This window comes from Euprymna scolopes, chromosome 12 (assembly GCF_053919585.1).
Source record: "Euprymna scolopes isolate OS-2025 chromosome 12, ASM5391958v1, whole genome shotgun sequence".
NCBI lineage: Eukaryota > Metazoa > Mollusca > Cephalopoda > Sepiida > Sepiolidae > Euprymna > Euprymna scolopes.
In genome coordinates, this window is record NC_136493.1 from 24,579,017 (window position 1) to 24,594,020 (window position 15,004).

At 32.0% G+C, this 15,004-nt stretch overlaps 1 protein-coding gene across 6 annotated transcripts in view; it reads left to right on the forward strand.

Moving 5' to 3' along the window:
- Positions 1–15,004, forward strand: part of LOC145291201 (polypeptide N-acetylgalactosaminyltransferase 5-like) — a 568,917-nt gene that overhangs the window by 351,698 nt on the left and 202,215 nt on the right. For all 6 annotated transcript variants that reach the window (XM_080136781.1, XM_080136784.1, XM_080136785.1 and 3 more), the window contains exon 4: positions 14,763–14,916. In XM_080136781.1, coding sequence (XP_079992907.1) covers positions 14,763–14,916 — 154 coding nt within the window. The remainder of the gene's footprint in view (positions 1–14,762; positions 14,917–15,004) is intronic.

A 15,004-nucleotide genomic window follows, 5' to 3' on the forward strand; every position in this document is an offset into this window, starting at 1 on the left:
TTAAGAATTGATTATATAATGTTATAAATTGAATGTTTTTTTAAAATTTCTTAATACTGCAATATTTAAAGTTATAAATTTATTATATTTTTTACTAGAATATCTTGTCTTTTTCTTTTCCAGTTTTAACAACTAGTCTTTTACTTTACAAGTTTAAGCTTAACCATATTACTTTCCATGTTCGCATTTTTCTGTTGTAATCCATGATTTTTCCAGGCTTCCAATAAATTCACTAGTTCTTTGTTTAATTTCAATCATTTGTTTTTTTTCCCATAAACACATATGTGATAACAATGTACGGCACTCGTCTGCTTTCAATAAAATCCCACCAATTATCTCCCTTTCATGTTTTCATTAGTGAATTAGTAGAACCAGTGGTCGTTGAAGCGATGTGGTTGCTATGGAAACCAGTCATAAAAAGCGTCGCTCACCTCCTTACATATTTTTACGATTTTGAACACCAGAAAATTCATCATAACTTTTGTTTTACTGAACAAAAATTGAAAAAAAATTTTTTCACAATATCGAAGCTTCCTACCGTCGCATTGACAGTTGGCAGCTCTCACCATCAGGCTACGAATCAGTGCCGTAAATATTTCTCCTCGAGTGTGTATTAAATCTACACCCGCCCATCGCAACAGTGATCTAACCATCAGCTTGTTTACAAACAAATTAATAGTGGGCTTCGCTTAATAGCTTGAATACGCGTCAGGTGAAAATATATTTACAAAGTGCTCAACTTAAAGAGGGGGGGGGGCTTTAATTGTCATCCACGTACAGTACTGTTTCGTTGTATTACAACTCATCAGTTCGGCTAGACATACACCTTTCCCCAGCCGTGGATCGAACTTATAATTGAATACATTGAAATATATATCACTAATATATATAATATATATATATATATATTATATATATATATAATATATATATATATATATATATATATAAAGTGAACGTGTCTGTGTGTGTGTACATTTCCCTACGCAATAACTCTGTTAATTTTCAGTCTACAGACTCGAAATTTGATATACAGGGTACTGAGATTTGGGAAAATCTTTGTGATCGGTTTTCGGCCAGAAATTTGGCTGTTAAGGAGTCAAAGTTCAACGATTTGACCTTTGAGAACTCTACCAAACTCCTCCGACAATTTTGGGTGTAAACACTTGAAACTTTAGATATAGGTTCCTTGGACATGGATCTAACTTAATAACTTGATTTGAGCCCAAAACAAATGTTAAGGGGTCATAATAGGGGCCAAAGTTTAAAAAGTTGACCGCTTTGTTTTTTTTTGTTTTTTTTTGCTCAACATACACCTCCAAACACCCGGGCAACGCTGGGCTTAACTGCTAGTTATATATATATTTAAAGTGATGGTTGTGTAGTTCCAACGAGAGAAAAAAATGTATATTTAAAAGAGTGTAGCCATCAACAATTGTGTTTTTTTTTTAAAGGTTTTCATATATATATATATATATATATATATATATATCGTGAAACTTTGTGAAAGGGAAGGGAAGTAGATAATGTTTATGTTTTTTGAAATAATTTTCATGAAAGAATTTTCTTTCATATTCACATTCTTGTTTACCATCGGGTTAAAAAAAAAAAAAAAAAAAAAAAAAAAAAAAAAGAAACTAATCTATTTTGTCACCAAGGAAACCATTGACTATTTGACGTCTCAGGTGTTTTGGGACATTTTGTTAAACATGCTTTTCTTAAAAGTCTCATCATCCAACCGATAATTATTGATCCCCAGGTTGCATCAGATGGGGAAAAACACGTCCATTTGTGTCTTTTTTTTTTCTTTTTCTTTTTTTTTCTTTTTTTTTTTTTTGTTTGTTTTTGTAATTTTTTTTTTTTTCTTTTAACGTATAACTTTCATTCGTTGACAGATTTACTAGCTTGTTTTAACAAAATCATTACTGGCAAGCCAGAGCAAAACACCACACCAATATTGCCAATCTAGCGTTTTTCTAACTAGGTGTGGAAATTTCGTTGGCATCTAGCTAGTAAAATTTGGATCTAGTTAGCAGCTCATGTTTTTTGTCTGTAAAATCTGGAAATTTTGTTTGACACCTAGACATCTGCAATTTTCCAGAGCATATAGCAGAAAGAAAGCCCAAGTATCTGCAAATAACTTATCCTAAAACAGACGGAGAAGGTTTAGAGACTGAAAACAATCCTGGAAATTTCAAAGAATTCTTGAATTTTTAATGATTTAAATTAATTCCATTTCTCATTTCGAGTGTCATTTTCCACAACGTTTCGGTCGATGTAAGCTCCGACCTTTCAGAGTATCTTTCCAAACTCTTGAATATTTCTGTCAAACTCTTGAATCTTTCTGTTGAACTCTTGAATCTTTCTGTTGAACTCTTGAATCTTTCTGTCGACCAGGACGATTCCGAGACAATTCCGAGACAATTCCGATTCTTTTAAAATCTTTAAATATATAGAGTTACTGTTTTTTCTAAAAAAAATGTTATTTTCTGATGACTGCAAAAAAACATGTTTTTGCAAATATACTAATGCATTCGGAGAGAGATCGAAGGGATCAATAGTTTTTAGTTTAAAATCAATAATTCTTCATTATTTTGTTATCAGCACTCTTTTCATTTTACTTCAGTTGAAGTTCTCAAAAATCAAAGGCCCCTTCTTGGGGCTAACGCTTGATTTTTTTATGAAATATATAGATATTCGAATGTTCTATTAAATTTTCCTTTACCTCTCAAACGTTGGGTTAGTAAAAAAAAAAAAAACGTTAGGTTAGTAAAAAAAAAACCCGTTGTGTTGGTAAAAAAAAAAAAAAAAACCCCGTTGGGTTAGTAAAAAAAAAAAAAACGTTAGGTTAGTAAAAAAAAAAAAACCCGTTGGGGTGGTTAAAAAAAAAAAACCCCGTTGGGTTGGTAAAAAAAAACGTTGGGTTGAACAAAAATTCATCTAATCTGGTAGAATATCTAGTTTAGTGTTGTTACCAGGCATGTGCAGAAGGGTTGGCAGTGCTAGAGGTGTCCAGGCACCCGCCCTTTTTACTCCTGTTTTAAAAGTGCCCTTTTCAGAGGAATGTATTACATGCCTGTGCCCTACCGAGACGGTGTTCATTATTTCTGTCATTTTGTATGCGTTCTTTTGTGTTTACCCTATTCTTTATCACAGTTTAAAAAAGATGATCTATTTTCGTTATGAAGGAAGCCATTGATTGTCTTATGTCTCAGGTGTTTGGAGTCCCTTTGCTTTGACTTGATTTTTTTAAGAATCTTTAACAAACACACATGCACACACATAATACACACACACATGCACAAGATAAATTATGAGAGGATCTAATAAATAAATAAATAGATGTGTGTGTGTGTGTGTATGTATAATATATATATATATATATATATATATATATATATATATATATATATATATATATATATATATATATATATATATATATATATGAGGACTGGTTTCTTCTGTGGAAAGCAACCATTTATTAAGTCGCCTGATGAGGACTTCTGGTTTTAACCGACCATTTGTCCAAAACATTAACTGGTCCAGTGTTGCGATCATATAAATTTGTTTGTATTAATAAAAATATATCTTGCTCTTCTTTTATTGAGCACTCTTAATAACCTTCATTAGTTATCGCTCTTGAATACCTTTAACCTGGTATGTTTGTTTGTTTGTCTTTTTGTTTTTGGGTCGTACCCGTACACTCATGACATATCTCCAGTTATCATGGTGTTCAGAAATTTAGGATCGGTGTTTGCGATGTCCAGAAGGTCATGTGCAACTTGAACACTGAGGTCATTTTGTTCCGGCGACAACAACCTGGGCACCAATTTTGCTGCCACTCTGTGGATGCCAAAATCATCACGCAAAATTGCATGTGCGGAATCTTTACTAACTCCGTTTTTCTCCTACAAAACAACCAAACTAAGCACCATGAAATAAATATTTAAAGATATCAACAACTTGAAGCATAAAATCTTTTACCAAAAAAGCTGAACCTGAGAAGGGTCGATACGCCGTAAAACAAAACAACCAAACCAAACACTATTATTAAATAATTTGAAAATATAAAAAACTTGAAGCATAAGACGTTTATCCAAAATTTCTAGATTCAACATTAAATAACCTGAAAACGGTTGATATTACATAAAACAAAACAACCAAACCAAACACTATTATTAAATAATTTGAAGATATAAAAAACTTGAAGCATAAGACGTTTATCCAAAATTTCTAGATTCAACATTAAATAACCCGAAAACGGTTGATATTACATAAAACAAAACAACCAAACCAAACACCATGATTAAATAATTTGAAGATATAAAAAACTTGAAGCATAAGACGTTTATCAAAAATTTCTAGATTCAACATTAAATAACCCGAAAAGAGTTGATATTACATAAAACAAAACAACCAGACCAAACACCATGAATAAATGTTTGAAGATATAAAGAACTTGAAGCATAAAAACTGTTTTCTGAAACTACTGGAATAAAATTAAATTACTCTGAAATAGTTGATATACCGTAAAGCAAAACAACCAGGTCATAAATAAATATTTGAAAAATAAATATTTGAAGATATAAAGAAATAAAACTTTTTTTATCCAAAATTCATCATCATCATCATCATCATCATCATGCAGTCCGTTATGACTTACATACCATACATTACGATCATGTAATCCCTACAGCCACCTACCTTTAAAATGTTGCTGTGAAACTTGACATAGTTATAGGGAATAAGTCAGAGAGAGTGGGAACCTTGGTTGAAGTGAGTGTCCCTAATGATGGAGGTCTGAACAGAGCTGAAAGGGAGAAACAGACCAAATATCAAGATCTCGCGTATGATATGAAAAGAAATTTGAATCTTAGGGAGATATCAATTATACCTGTTATTATAGATGCTACAGAGCTTATGAAGAAGAACCTGAAGTCCTACCTAACTAATATTCCTGGTGAACCAAGTGCAAAAGAGATCCAGACAATTGCACTTAAGGGAACAACGAGCATACTAAAAAGAGCTCTCGGTTGGTTTCAATAAAAAGGAGGGCAATGTTGGCAGCTGGTTTGGCTGCCCCATACCCAGCATTACAATCTTCAAAAGAAGAAAATTAAAAAAAAAAAAAAAAAAAATGATGACGAGTCGGAGCCTCGGTGCTTTATCAAAAATTACTGGATTATTAAGATGACCCCAAAAATAAAAGATTAATACGTTGTAAAATAAAATAACCAAACAATTTTTTTTTCTACAAAGTTTTTTCTCCTCTACTTAATTTTCCTCCAATTTCTTTTCCCTTTTACTGTTTGTACACTTTATCCAAAAGTTTTAGATTTGACATTAAATAACCCGGAAATAGTTGATATTATGTAAAAAAAAAACAAAAAAAAAAAAACCAAACCAACCACCATGAATAAATATCTAAAGATATAAATAATTTTGAGCACAAAATCTGTTTTCCAAAATTACTGGATTCAGCATTAAATCGAAAATATTTGATATACCATGAAGCAAAACAACCAAATCATGAATGAATATTTGAAGAAAAATATTTGAAGAAATATAAAGATTGAAACAAAACTTTTTTTTATCCAAAATTGCTGGATTTTTAAAATGACTTGAAAAAAGGTTAATACTAGCGATGGGACGATTCCAATATTTTTCCCAATTCTGACACAATTAATGATTCCGATTCTTTATGAATCTCTAAATATTTAACTATAAAATTGTTATTTTGTCCCGATTGCTGTAAAAACACATCTTAAATCTGCATGTATTTTCTTAAACATAAAAGCAGACTTGAGGTGGTGTAATCTAGAGATTATGTACTTGCAATAACCCTTATCCCTGAGTGGCTTCCGGGCCTTGATAAGTGGTGATCACTGTGTAAAAAAAAAAAAATTTAAGTCTTACTGGAAGTATAAATCAATACATATTTATTATTTTATTATTACTACAAGCTATGGAAGATGTTTCTTAAACTTAAATCAAATAAAAAAAGACAATTCAAGGAATCAGTTTTGGCATTGGAAAATAGGCTCAAATTTTTCGAATTCCGATATCCCAAAAAGCTCCGATTTTTCTGATCCCGAATCCGATTAATCGTCCCAACACTAGTTGATACGTTGCAAAACAAAACAACCAAACAATTTTTTTTTCTACGAAGTTTTCTCTCTTCTACTTAATTTTTCTCCACTTTCTTTTCCCTTTTCCTGTTTGTACATGTTAAAAGTAATTCTGATATTAAATCACAAAATAGGTTTCCTTTCTTTTATTTATTTGGGTTTTTTTTTTTGTTATTGTTTTTTTTTTTTTTTTTTTTTTTTTTTTGTTCTTTCTATCCCCTTTTATGACCTTAATATTTCAAGAAAGTTTATGGAGACGTTCTGATTTAAATCTCACTATTTTTTTTTTCTTTCATTCCCAAATAAACCAATCAGAATGGTTTCCTTTCTGTCAAGCAAATTTATTTTATTTTATTTTTTCTTCAATATTTCATTAATTTCTACACAAACATGCAAAGCTAAAACATTTGATGCGATTCCTCTTGGATGCATTAGTTTACATTTAGCTTTTGAGGTGAACAGTGAAACAAAAATTGGCATGACATCTGCACACAGCATGATTTGGAATAAATACATAGAAGACACTGTTACGTCTGCTGCAAAGAATGTGGTCTCCTCCTATGAAAGTAATATACTTCTAACACCTGTCAGTATCCTACATCCCCTTAAAGTCACAATTCGCCTATAATACGGGATACGGCATTAAAAATTAGTAACGAAATATAGTACAATATATAATACACATGTATATAATCAAATAACATTATAAACAACACTGTGAAGCGGGGCAAATACTGTAACAATGGGCCGGAAAAACATCGTATTTCATATCATAACCTGAAAAAACGTATTCGAGGGTCACCGTATCTCAGGGTTCTACTGTGCATAGACTACTGTTACCACTGGTGCTCCAATCACTAGACTCTTAATCTTAGAGTCTCTAATCAAAAAATTTTTGGGTATGTCACGAAACGGAGATATCATATTTTGTAAGTCACAGAAATTGATAAAGTAATTTTTACCCTTATTAGCTATACCCGTGCCCATCCTGCTGCTAACCCTGTCCGTCCTATACTCATGTTTCCATCATTCACACTGAGGAAGATCGGAGGATCGGTCGAAAATTATGTGCTTTTGAAAGAAACATTCTTGTTTTTTTGTTTCAAAAGACTGTTTATATTTCTTCAACACATAGAAAATAAATACAGAAAAGATATAAACATTTATATATTTTTCGTATTGATTTTTTATTGATACATATATATATATATATATATATATATATATATATATATATATATATATATACAGGGTGACCCAAAAAAAACGGCCCCGACTCTAATTAGGCCCCCGTTTCTTAGTGTTTTGTCTGAATGAAATGAAACTTTGGTCATAACTAGTTTATTATATTCAAAACATCACATCAAAACACTAGAGTCTTTGGCCTTTTTTTCTCTGTTCTACAGCATATATTCTAGATGGTCTCCATTTAGCTTTTGTTTTTTTTGGGGTCACCCTGTATATATATATATATATATATATATATATATATATATATGAAGACATGTTTGCTGCAAGGCTAAAAATTAAAACATGAACCAATAGTTATTAAGTTACGCATGTATATTCGTAATGCCATCATTCAACTATCACCTGGCAAGTTTCATTTTTTTAATTTCCACACTTCTGCATCGATTTTCCCTGGCTAAAACCCAAATATAAAGTTTCACATGGGTTTGAATACTCTATATATTAAGTTTCATATCTGTAGACCAAAACCTGACAGAAAATTTTGATAGGCCAAATTTTTTAAAAGCAAATATATACCCGCATGCATAAATATATATAGAAAGAGGTTTGTGTTTACTATAAGCTTTTTACGCAAGTATAAATCATGTAGAATATCTGCGTGAATATAATTACACGTAATAGTTAACTACAGATAGTCATCTCATAAGAAAATCGAAAAAACTAATAGGGAATTAATTAAAATAAATGTTTAAAAGAATATGCAAATTAACTAGATCTTTTGCGGGTGAATGCAATTCCACGACCCATATATATATAAGAAAGTTGTTTTTTCTTTTTAAATAAACAGAAAAAAGATTCGCCTTTTTTTTTTCTTGGCCTTCGGACCAAGATCTTTTTTTCTGTTATCAAAGTGTAGTATCTGTTCTGCAGATGCTACAATCAAAGTAATATGTGGAGCAACCCAACATATCAGACTATTGCTCATGAGCAATCAGTTTTGGTCAATTTAGGGGAAACCCTTCATACCAATTGTCACTATCCAGTTCCCCCTCGGGGGAGCTGGTCTCACTCTCCACATTAAAAAAAAAACGCCTTGTGCCTAATTTGCTCAGTGGGGAAGCAAATAAATAACTAAATAAATAGAAAAAAGGTTTTTAATATGAATATCAATACACACAAAAGAAAAATTATAGAAATACAGATATATATAATTATTATTTTTTTTTTTTTCATGTATATAAAGATATAATATTTTATGTAATCGATTTTCAGTATTTACTTCAGGAGTACTCAATACCTGAATAGAGCATTTTAACTTGACAGATTAACTTAGGATGAAACGTGGAAAATTCTGTGTAGCTTAATTGCCATAATAAAAAAATATTTACGCATTGCAACGTATCCGGTAATTCAACTCCCTCACAACATTCAAGGTGAATGTTTACCATTGATAAGTTTATCTTGTCTCTCGTTTCACCAAAATACAATAACAAGGACTGTTGGATGTGTATGCTTGAAACTTGGAGGAAAAGTCAAGCATACACTGAAGTTTATGTGTACCAGATATGGTTGAATTGTAGAAATGGTTATAGATTTTATTCGATGAGCAACATTTTTTTTTATAGTCATTCCATATCTGAAATTGAAAACCAAACGGTGATAAAACAAAGACTGCTGGTGATTCATAAGTGAAACTTGGTGGGCAAGTCAGGCCTAGACCGAAGTTTATGTGTACCAGATATGGTTGAATTGTAGAAAGGATTATAGATTTTATTAACAATTCGATGAGCAGCGTTTTTTTTTTTGTTTTTTGTTTTTTTTTTAGTTATTCCATATCTGAAATTGAAAACTGAACGGTGACAAAACAAAGACTGCTGGTAATTCATAAGTGAAACTTGGTGGATAAGTCAGGCATAGACTGAAATTTATTTGTACCAAATATGTCTAGATTTCACCAAGGATTGTGGATTTTATTAACGATTCAACAGGTGGCATTTTCAGGGTGTTCTGTAGTTATGGGTAGATTTCAATAGAATGAAAAATCTGAATTTGAAGTAAAAAAAAAAAAAAAAAAATTAATCGAAAACTTAATGTCTTTTTGCTTATGCTGATTTTGTTGTTCTTTTTCCTTAATTTCATGGTCCAATGCGTCATAGAAGTTTAAGCAGTTGTGTTTATATGATTGACATACAAAATCTACTTAAATCTGATGTGATGAGTTCGGGTTCGTAAAATAAAACCATCATTAACCGCAGCAAGAGACGCCATTTCTTAGCAGTCGTTATTGGATTTTATCTTTTTCTTTTAATTCATGTACAAAACAGGAGTGCAACATTTTGACAACTTTTTTTTTTAATCTTTTCTTTCCTCATTTTGAATACATGTAATTTCATATTTTTGTCAGCTATGCTGCTCGAATAGGACTGGATAAAAATTATATAATCATATTCAATACATACATATATCCCACTGTCTTGTGGGTGCCTTTCGTAGGGCGAAGACTAGGGGAACCAACCCCCAAATCAAACACCACTGCCTTGTCGGCCTTATCACACCAAAAGGCTAAGAGATGGGAACTCAGACACTGAGGCCCCAACTAGTCATCGTCAAGATTGACGGACTGCATGATGATGATGATGGTGGTGGTGGTGGTGGAGTTCAATTTTCCAAACTGAAGAATTTTGGAAACTTAAAGAGGATATATAAATATTAAACAGATATAAACGCTAAGTATTTGAAATAGAGTATCGGCATATGCAGGGAAATTAAAATTTTGAAAACAACATTTATTATTTGTAAAAAATTTGTAAGTTAAAACCTATTATAAACTTTAATGCCGGCTGTGGGACGAAACAATTGTACACAAATTTGCAAATAAACCCAAAATTCTGAAATTAATTATCTATTCCTGATTAAGCAGTAAAAATTTAAAGATATATTTATATGTACGACGTCCTGGCGATGTAAGTCGTTTCCCCATGTGTGTTTTTAAATTCAGTTACTTTTAGAGGAGGGGGTGTTTATAAATGCTACAGTGTTTTATTAAAATTATGTTTTTCTAGACGTTTCTTTTATATTTTTTTCTTCTCCAAATCCGTTTTTATTCCATCTAAAAAACTTTCTAATAGTTTTTTTTTTTTTTTTTTTTTTTTTTTTGAGGAACATAGGTTTATCTCTGCGTAGTTGTTTAGTGGTTTCCTGCTATTCAGAAAAACGTGCTTAATAAAAAAAATGAAAAAAAAAAAAAGGTTGGAGTGTGAATTAAGTATATCTGGTTTTGGAATAATATATAAGTGACCTTGTGTGTGTAATTGTCTCTACCAAACTACTGTCAATCTTTTGCCTATACTTCAAACTTGATATATATATATATATATATATATATATATATATATATATATATATATATATATATAGTGTTTGGATCTGTGGAACAAATTCGGTTTGGTTTTTAGCTGAAAAAAAAAAATACCTGCTAAGGGGTCAAAATTAAAAAATTGGAACTTGGCAGGCATAAGTTGACTTCACATGTATCCTCTATGCATGTGAAAATATACATTTATATGTTAAACTGCAGAGTGAAACAAGAAAATTGTTGCACTAGAAATAACATGATTCCATTTCCGTTTGATGAAAACCAGTTTTCTTTTTTTTTGTTGTTGTTGTTGCAAACCATCTACTAGTTAGCCAGTTGTTTACAAATCTCAAGAGCGATAGGAGCTTTCTATCATGTCTGAAAGTGACACAATGTTCAACAAGCGAAATGGGAGATGTGCCACTGTACAACTCGTGCTCTCTACCGATCCAAGTTATGACAACAGGACCATTGCCAGCACCCTCAAACTGTAATTCTGGACGGTTCAACACTTGAGGGCACAGCTCAATGCATCGGATGTTTTGGTGATAAAAACAAAGTTCCCGGCCATGGTTATGGTCTTTGGTGTGGTTTCAAGTGAGGGCCACTTCATGCCACCTCACATCTTCGAAGTCGGCTTGAAAGTCAAACCCAAACTGTACCTGGATGGTGTGGCAGAAGGACTCAGCGCCAGCCAATGAGCCCAAAGAGACCCAGGCTTGGCTTCAGAAGGAGTGCTACAATTTTGTACTCTTCTCTCACTCCTCCTCCCCCGACCTGAACCCACTGGACTACTTCGTTTGGTCGTACATCACCAACATGATCTCCCACAACACCAAAGCCAGCCTGATCGGCGCCATCCACAGTGTATTCGCCGAGCTTTTTGAGCTTATGTTGTGGATGCTTTCCAGTTGCAAGTTCTCCATAGAAGAATCACTTCGGGAGACGATCATCACCTATACATACAGTGTGACCTGTCCAGTGCAACTGCGCAGTGTTAACCATGATTTCAATGCTCGGGCACCGTCCTTTTTCCAGTACTTTTGTGTCTAGCACACACACACACACACACACACACACACAATAACGGATGATTGTCTCTTAGTGTAATGTTAGATCTGTGTGTTAATTTTCCATACGATGAATCTCCGGTGAGTCACTAGATAGAGCAATTACTTTGAAAGTCACATTATCAAAATATTTGGTATCTTTAACCTTGCGTGTTGAGTTTCGAGTGTTTTTGCAAAACCAAAAGTACCAATTGTGCCAGTTGAATAAGTACATTGAAGAAGCTGTCAGGTTTACTCCAAAGAAAGAGGACTCAGTCTACCAAGTGCTCTGAATTAATCAGAAATAATCAGAGCACATTCTACTTATTCCCTATGTGTCCCTATAAATCTGATCCCTATAATAATAGCACCTTTTATGCTTCATATATATATTTTTACTATTTTTCTGATAACACCTTTACACTTCAGTGTAAATATGCTTTGTTTGAAGCCACCAAAAGTTAAATTTAAAAAAATCTCTTCCATAATTTTCCCAAGTTCATAAACTTTCTGTTATTTAGCCATACTTTCGTAATATTTCATCAATAAATGATACATATTGCAAAATTTGAGAAGAATGCGAAAAAATTATAATTCCAGTATCTTCTGTAATATTTTATCAATAAAAGTAAATATTGCAAAATTTAAGAAAAATAGAAAAAAAATATATATATGATTTTACTAACTTCTGTAATATTTCATCAATAACAAGTAAATATTGTGAAATTTGAAAAAAATAAGAAAAAAAAATACAACTCTAAAAAAATCATAATCTGTAGGTCTCTTTCATTCTCATAGTTCTTCCATTTTAAATATAAAATGAAAAGTTGAATAACAATTAAAAGGGCCCTGGATATGACCTTAAACTATATCCAGTGGTGAGGCCCCAGCTTGCGGACTTTGAGGAATGTGGAACCACCTGTTAATTGTCATTGCTCCCAGGTCCACTCTGACCCGGAGTGGTGGTACCTGTTAGGGTCCCAACTATGGGTTAAATAGAAGCTGACTTGAAAAAAAAAAAAAATATATATATATTCTATTAAAAACTTTTTCGTCAAAATCACTGGATTCGGCATTAAATGATTTAAAAAGGGTTGATATGCCGTAAAAAAAAACCAACCAACAAATCAACAATTAAAAGAATAATAATTTGAGCCATGGTTACAGTTTTTCAAATTAAAGCAATAAAAGGGAGGTTGTTTGAATTGAAAACCAAAAAAGCTAAGAACCCACTTTTAATGTTCAAAGAATATAATTCGAAATATATGAACTGGCAGATATCATTTAGAAGAAAACATTTTTTTTTTCTCCAGAATTTGATGCATTGTGAAGCAAAATGGAGATTTGAAATTGTATGTCAAGTTAATTTTCTGGATATTTTTTGTTGTTTTTTATTTTTCATTTTTTTAAATCAAATAAATCAAAGCCAAGAGTTTTAACTTTTTTTTTTTTTTTTTTACAAAGAAATATGTCTTTTCAAACATCGTGTTTCTAGTCTGCCATTGAAGAAATGCACTTAAGTTTTGAAAATATTCAAAATATCACAATGCGATTAAAATAACAAAAACAAAAAAAATTAATGCATTTGTGGCATTTCAACATTTTAGTTTGTTTCCAGTTTAAACATATATGTATTGGGTAGATTGAATACTTATTTTTGAATAATACACACGGCTGAATCATCAACGATATTATAAAGATGACAATAATGAGGGTATATGTTGGAGAGAAATTTTAACAGAGCGCGGACGTGTGTATGGCAGCTACTTGCAAATACTGAGCCATATGCGAATGACGTCATGGTAAGGAAAAAGAAAGGCTATAAAAAGAAGAGAGAGCACGTTAGAGAAAACGATCACGTTGGAGACTGGGTGACGTTCACTGTGCCTAGGTCAAAGATTCCATGAACAAAGCTTTTTCCTTAGAATTTCACGCCTGTGGAACTCTCTTCCATTTGCTTGCTTCCCAGCTGACTACAACTTGGTTGTCTTCAAGTCCAATGTAAACAAATTCTTGATGAACCGTTCTCTTAAGTAATCCAATCTACCAAATTTCCATTACTAACGATCACTACGAAATTATCCCATTGATTACTGTACACTCAATAACCCTTATCCTCGAGTGACCTCCAGGCCTTGATAAGTGGGTACTCCTATGAAAAAAAGAGGGAAAGGTCAGAGAGAAGGAGTACGATCACACTTTATTCGGGGGAAAGTGCCCAGAAATAAATGTTACAAAAACCAAAAAAAAAAAGTTGATTTATTACTTGTCCTATGTTCTTTGCGACATATTCTGCTACAACGTATTGGGTTTAAATGTGTAAACATGTGGAATGTTACAAAATGATATAAGAATATGATAAATGTGTAATGTGATTATTTAATGAGCTGAGATCTGATGACCTCAGAGGAAGATTAAATCTGGAGCATATAGGGAGATGTGTACAGATCAGGAGACTTTGGTGGTTTGGTAACATTGAAAGAATAAGTTAGAGTTCTTGGGTTAGTCGATTTCTAACGTTTGAAGTAGAAGGATCAGTTACTAGGGAAAAACATAGAAGGAAGTTATATGGATGGGGTTTGAGAGAAAGAGGGATAAATAAAGACCTGACCAGAGATAGGTTATGATTTAAAAGTGTATGTCGAGTTGAATTTTTGTTTATATTTTTTTTTGTTATTTTTTATTTATTTATTTATTATTTTTTTTTTTGTAAATTATATAAATAAAAGCCAAGAGTTTGTAACATTTTTCCAAATAAATAAATAAATATATATATATATATATACCAACAATGATTTGAATCATGCTTATTGTCTACCATAGAAGCACTTGGGTTTAGAAAATATTCAGGAGATTAAATCTGGAGAATATAGAGAGACCCGTACATTACAGGAAACTTTGTTGATTTGGTCACATTGAACAAATGAATTCGAGTTCCTACATTAGGATTTAAAAGCAAAATAAATAGGAGTTGATGTTTCTTATTTGTTCTTAAATTCTTTAAAAATTCTTTTATTTTATTTATTTGTTTTGCAGGCGAAAATGGCCAACCCGTAAATATAGATAAGGAAAAACTGTCTCCTGAAGAACGAAAGAAATATGACCAGGGTTGGATGCACAATGCCTTCAATCAATATGCAAGTGACCAAATCTCCCTACACAGGAGTTTACCAGATGTCCGGGATGAAGAGTGAGTGCTTAATTTTTTTTTTTTTTTTAATATTTTGATTGTGAAATTTCTGTTGGGTGATAAATGAACCAAGGACTTTTTTTTTTTT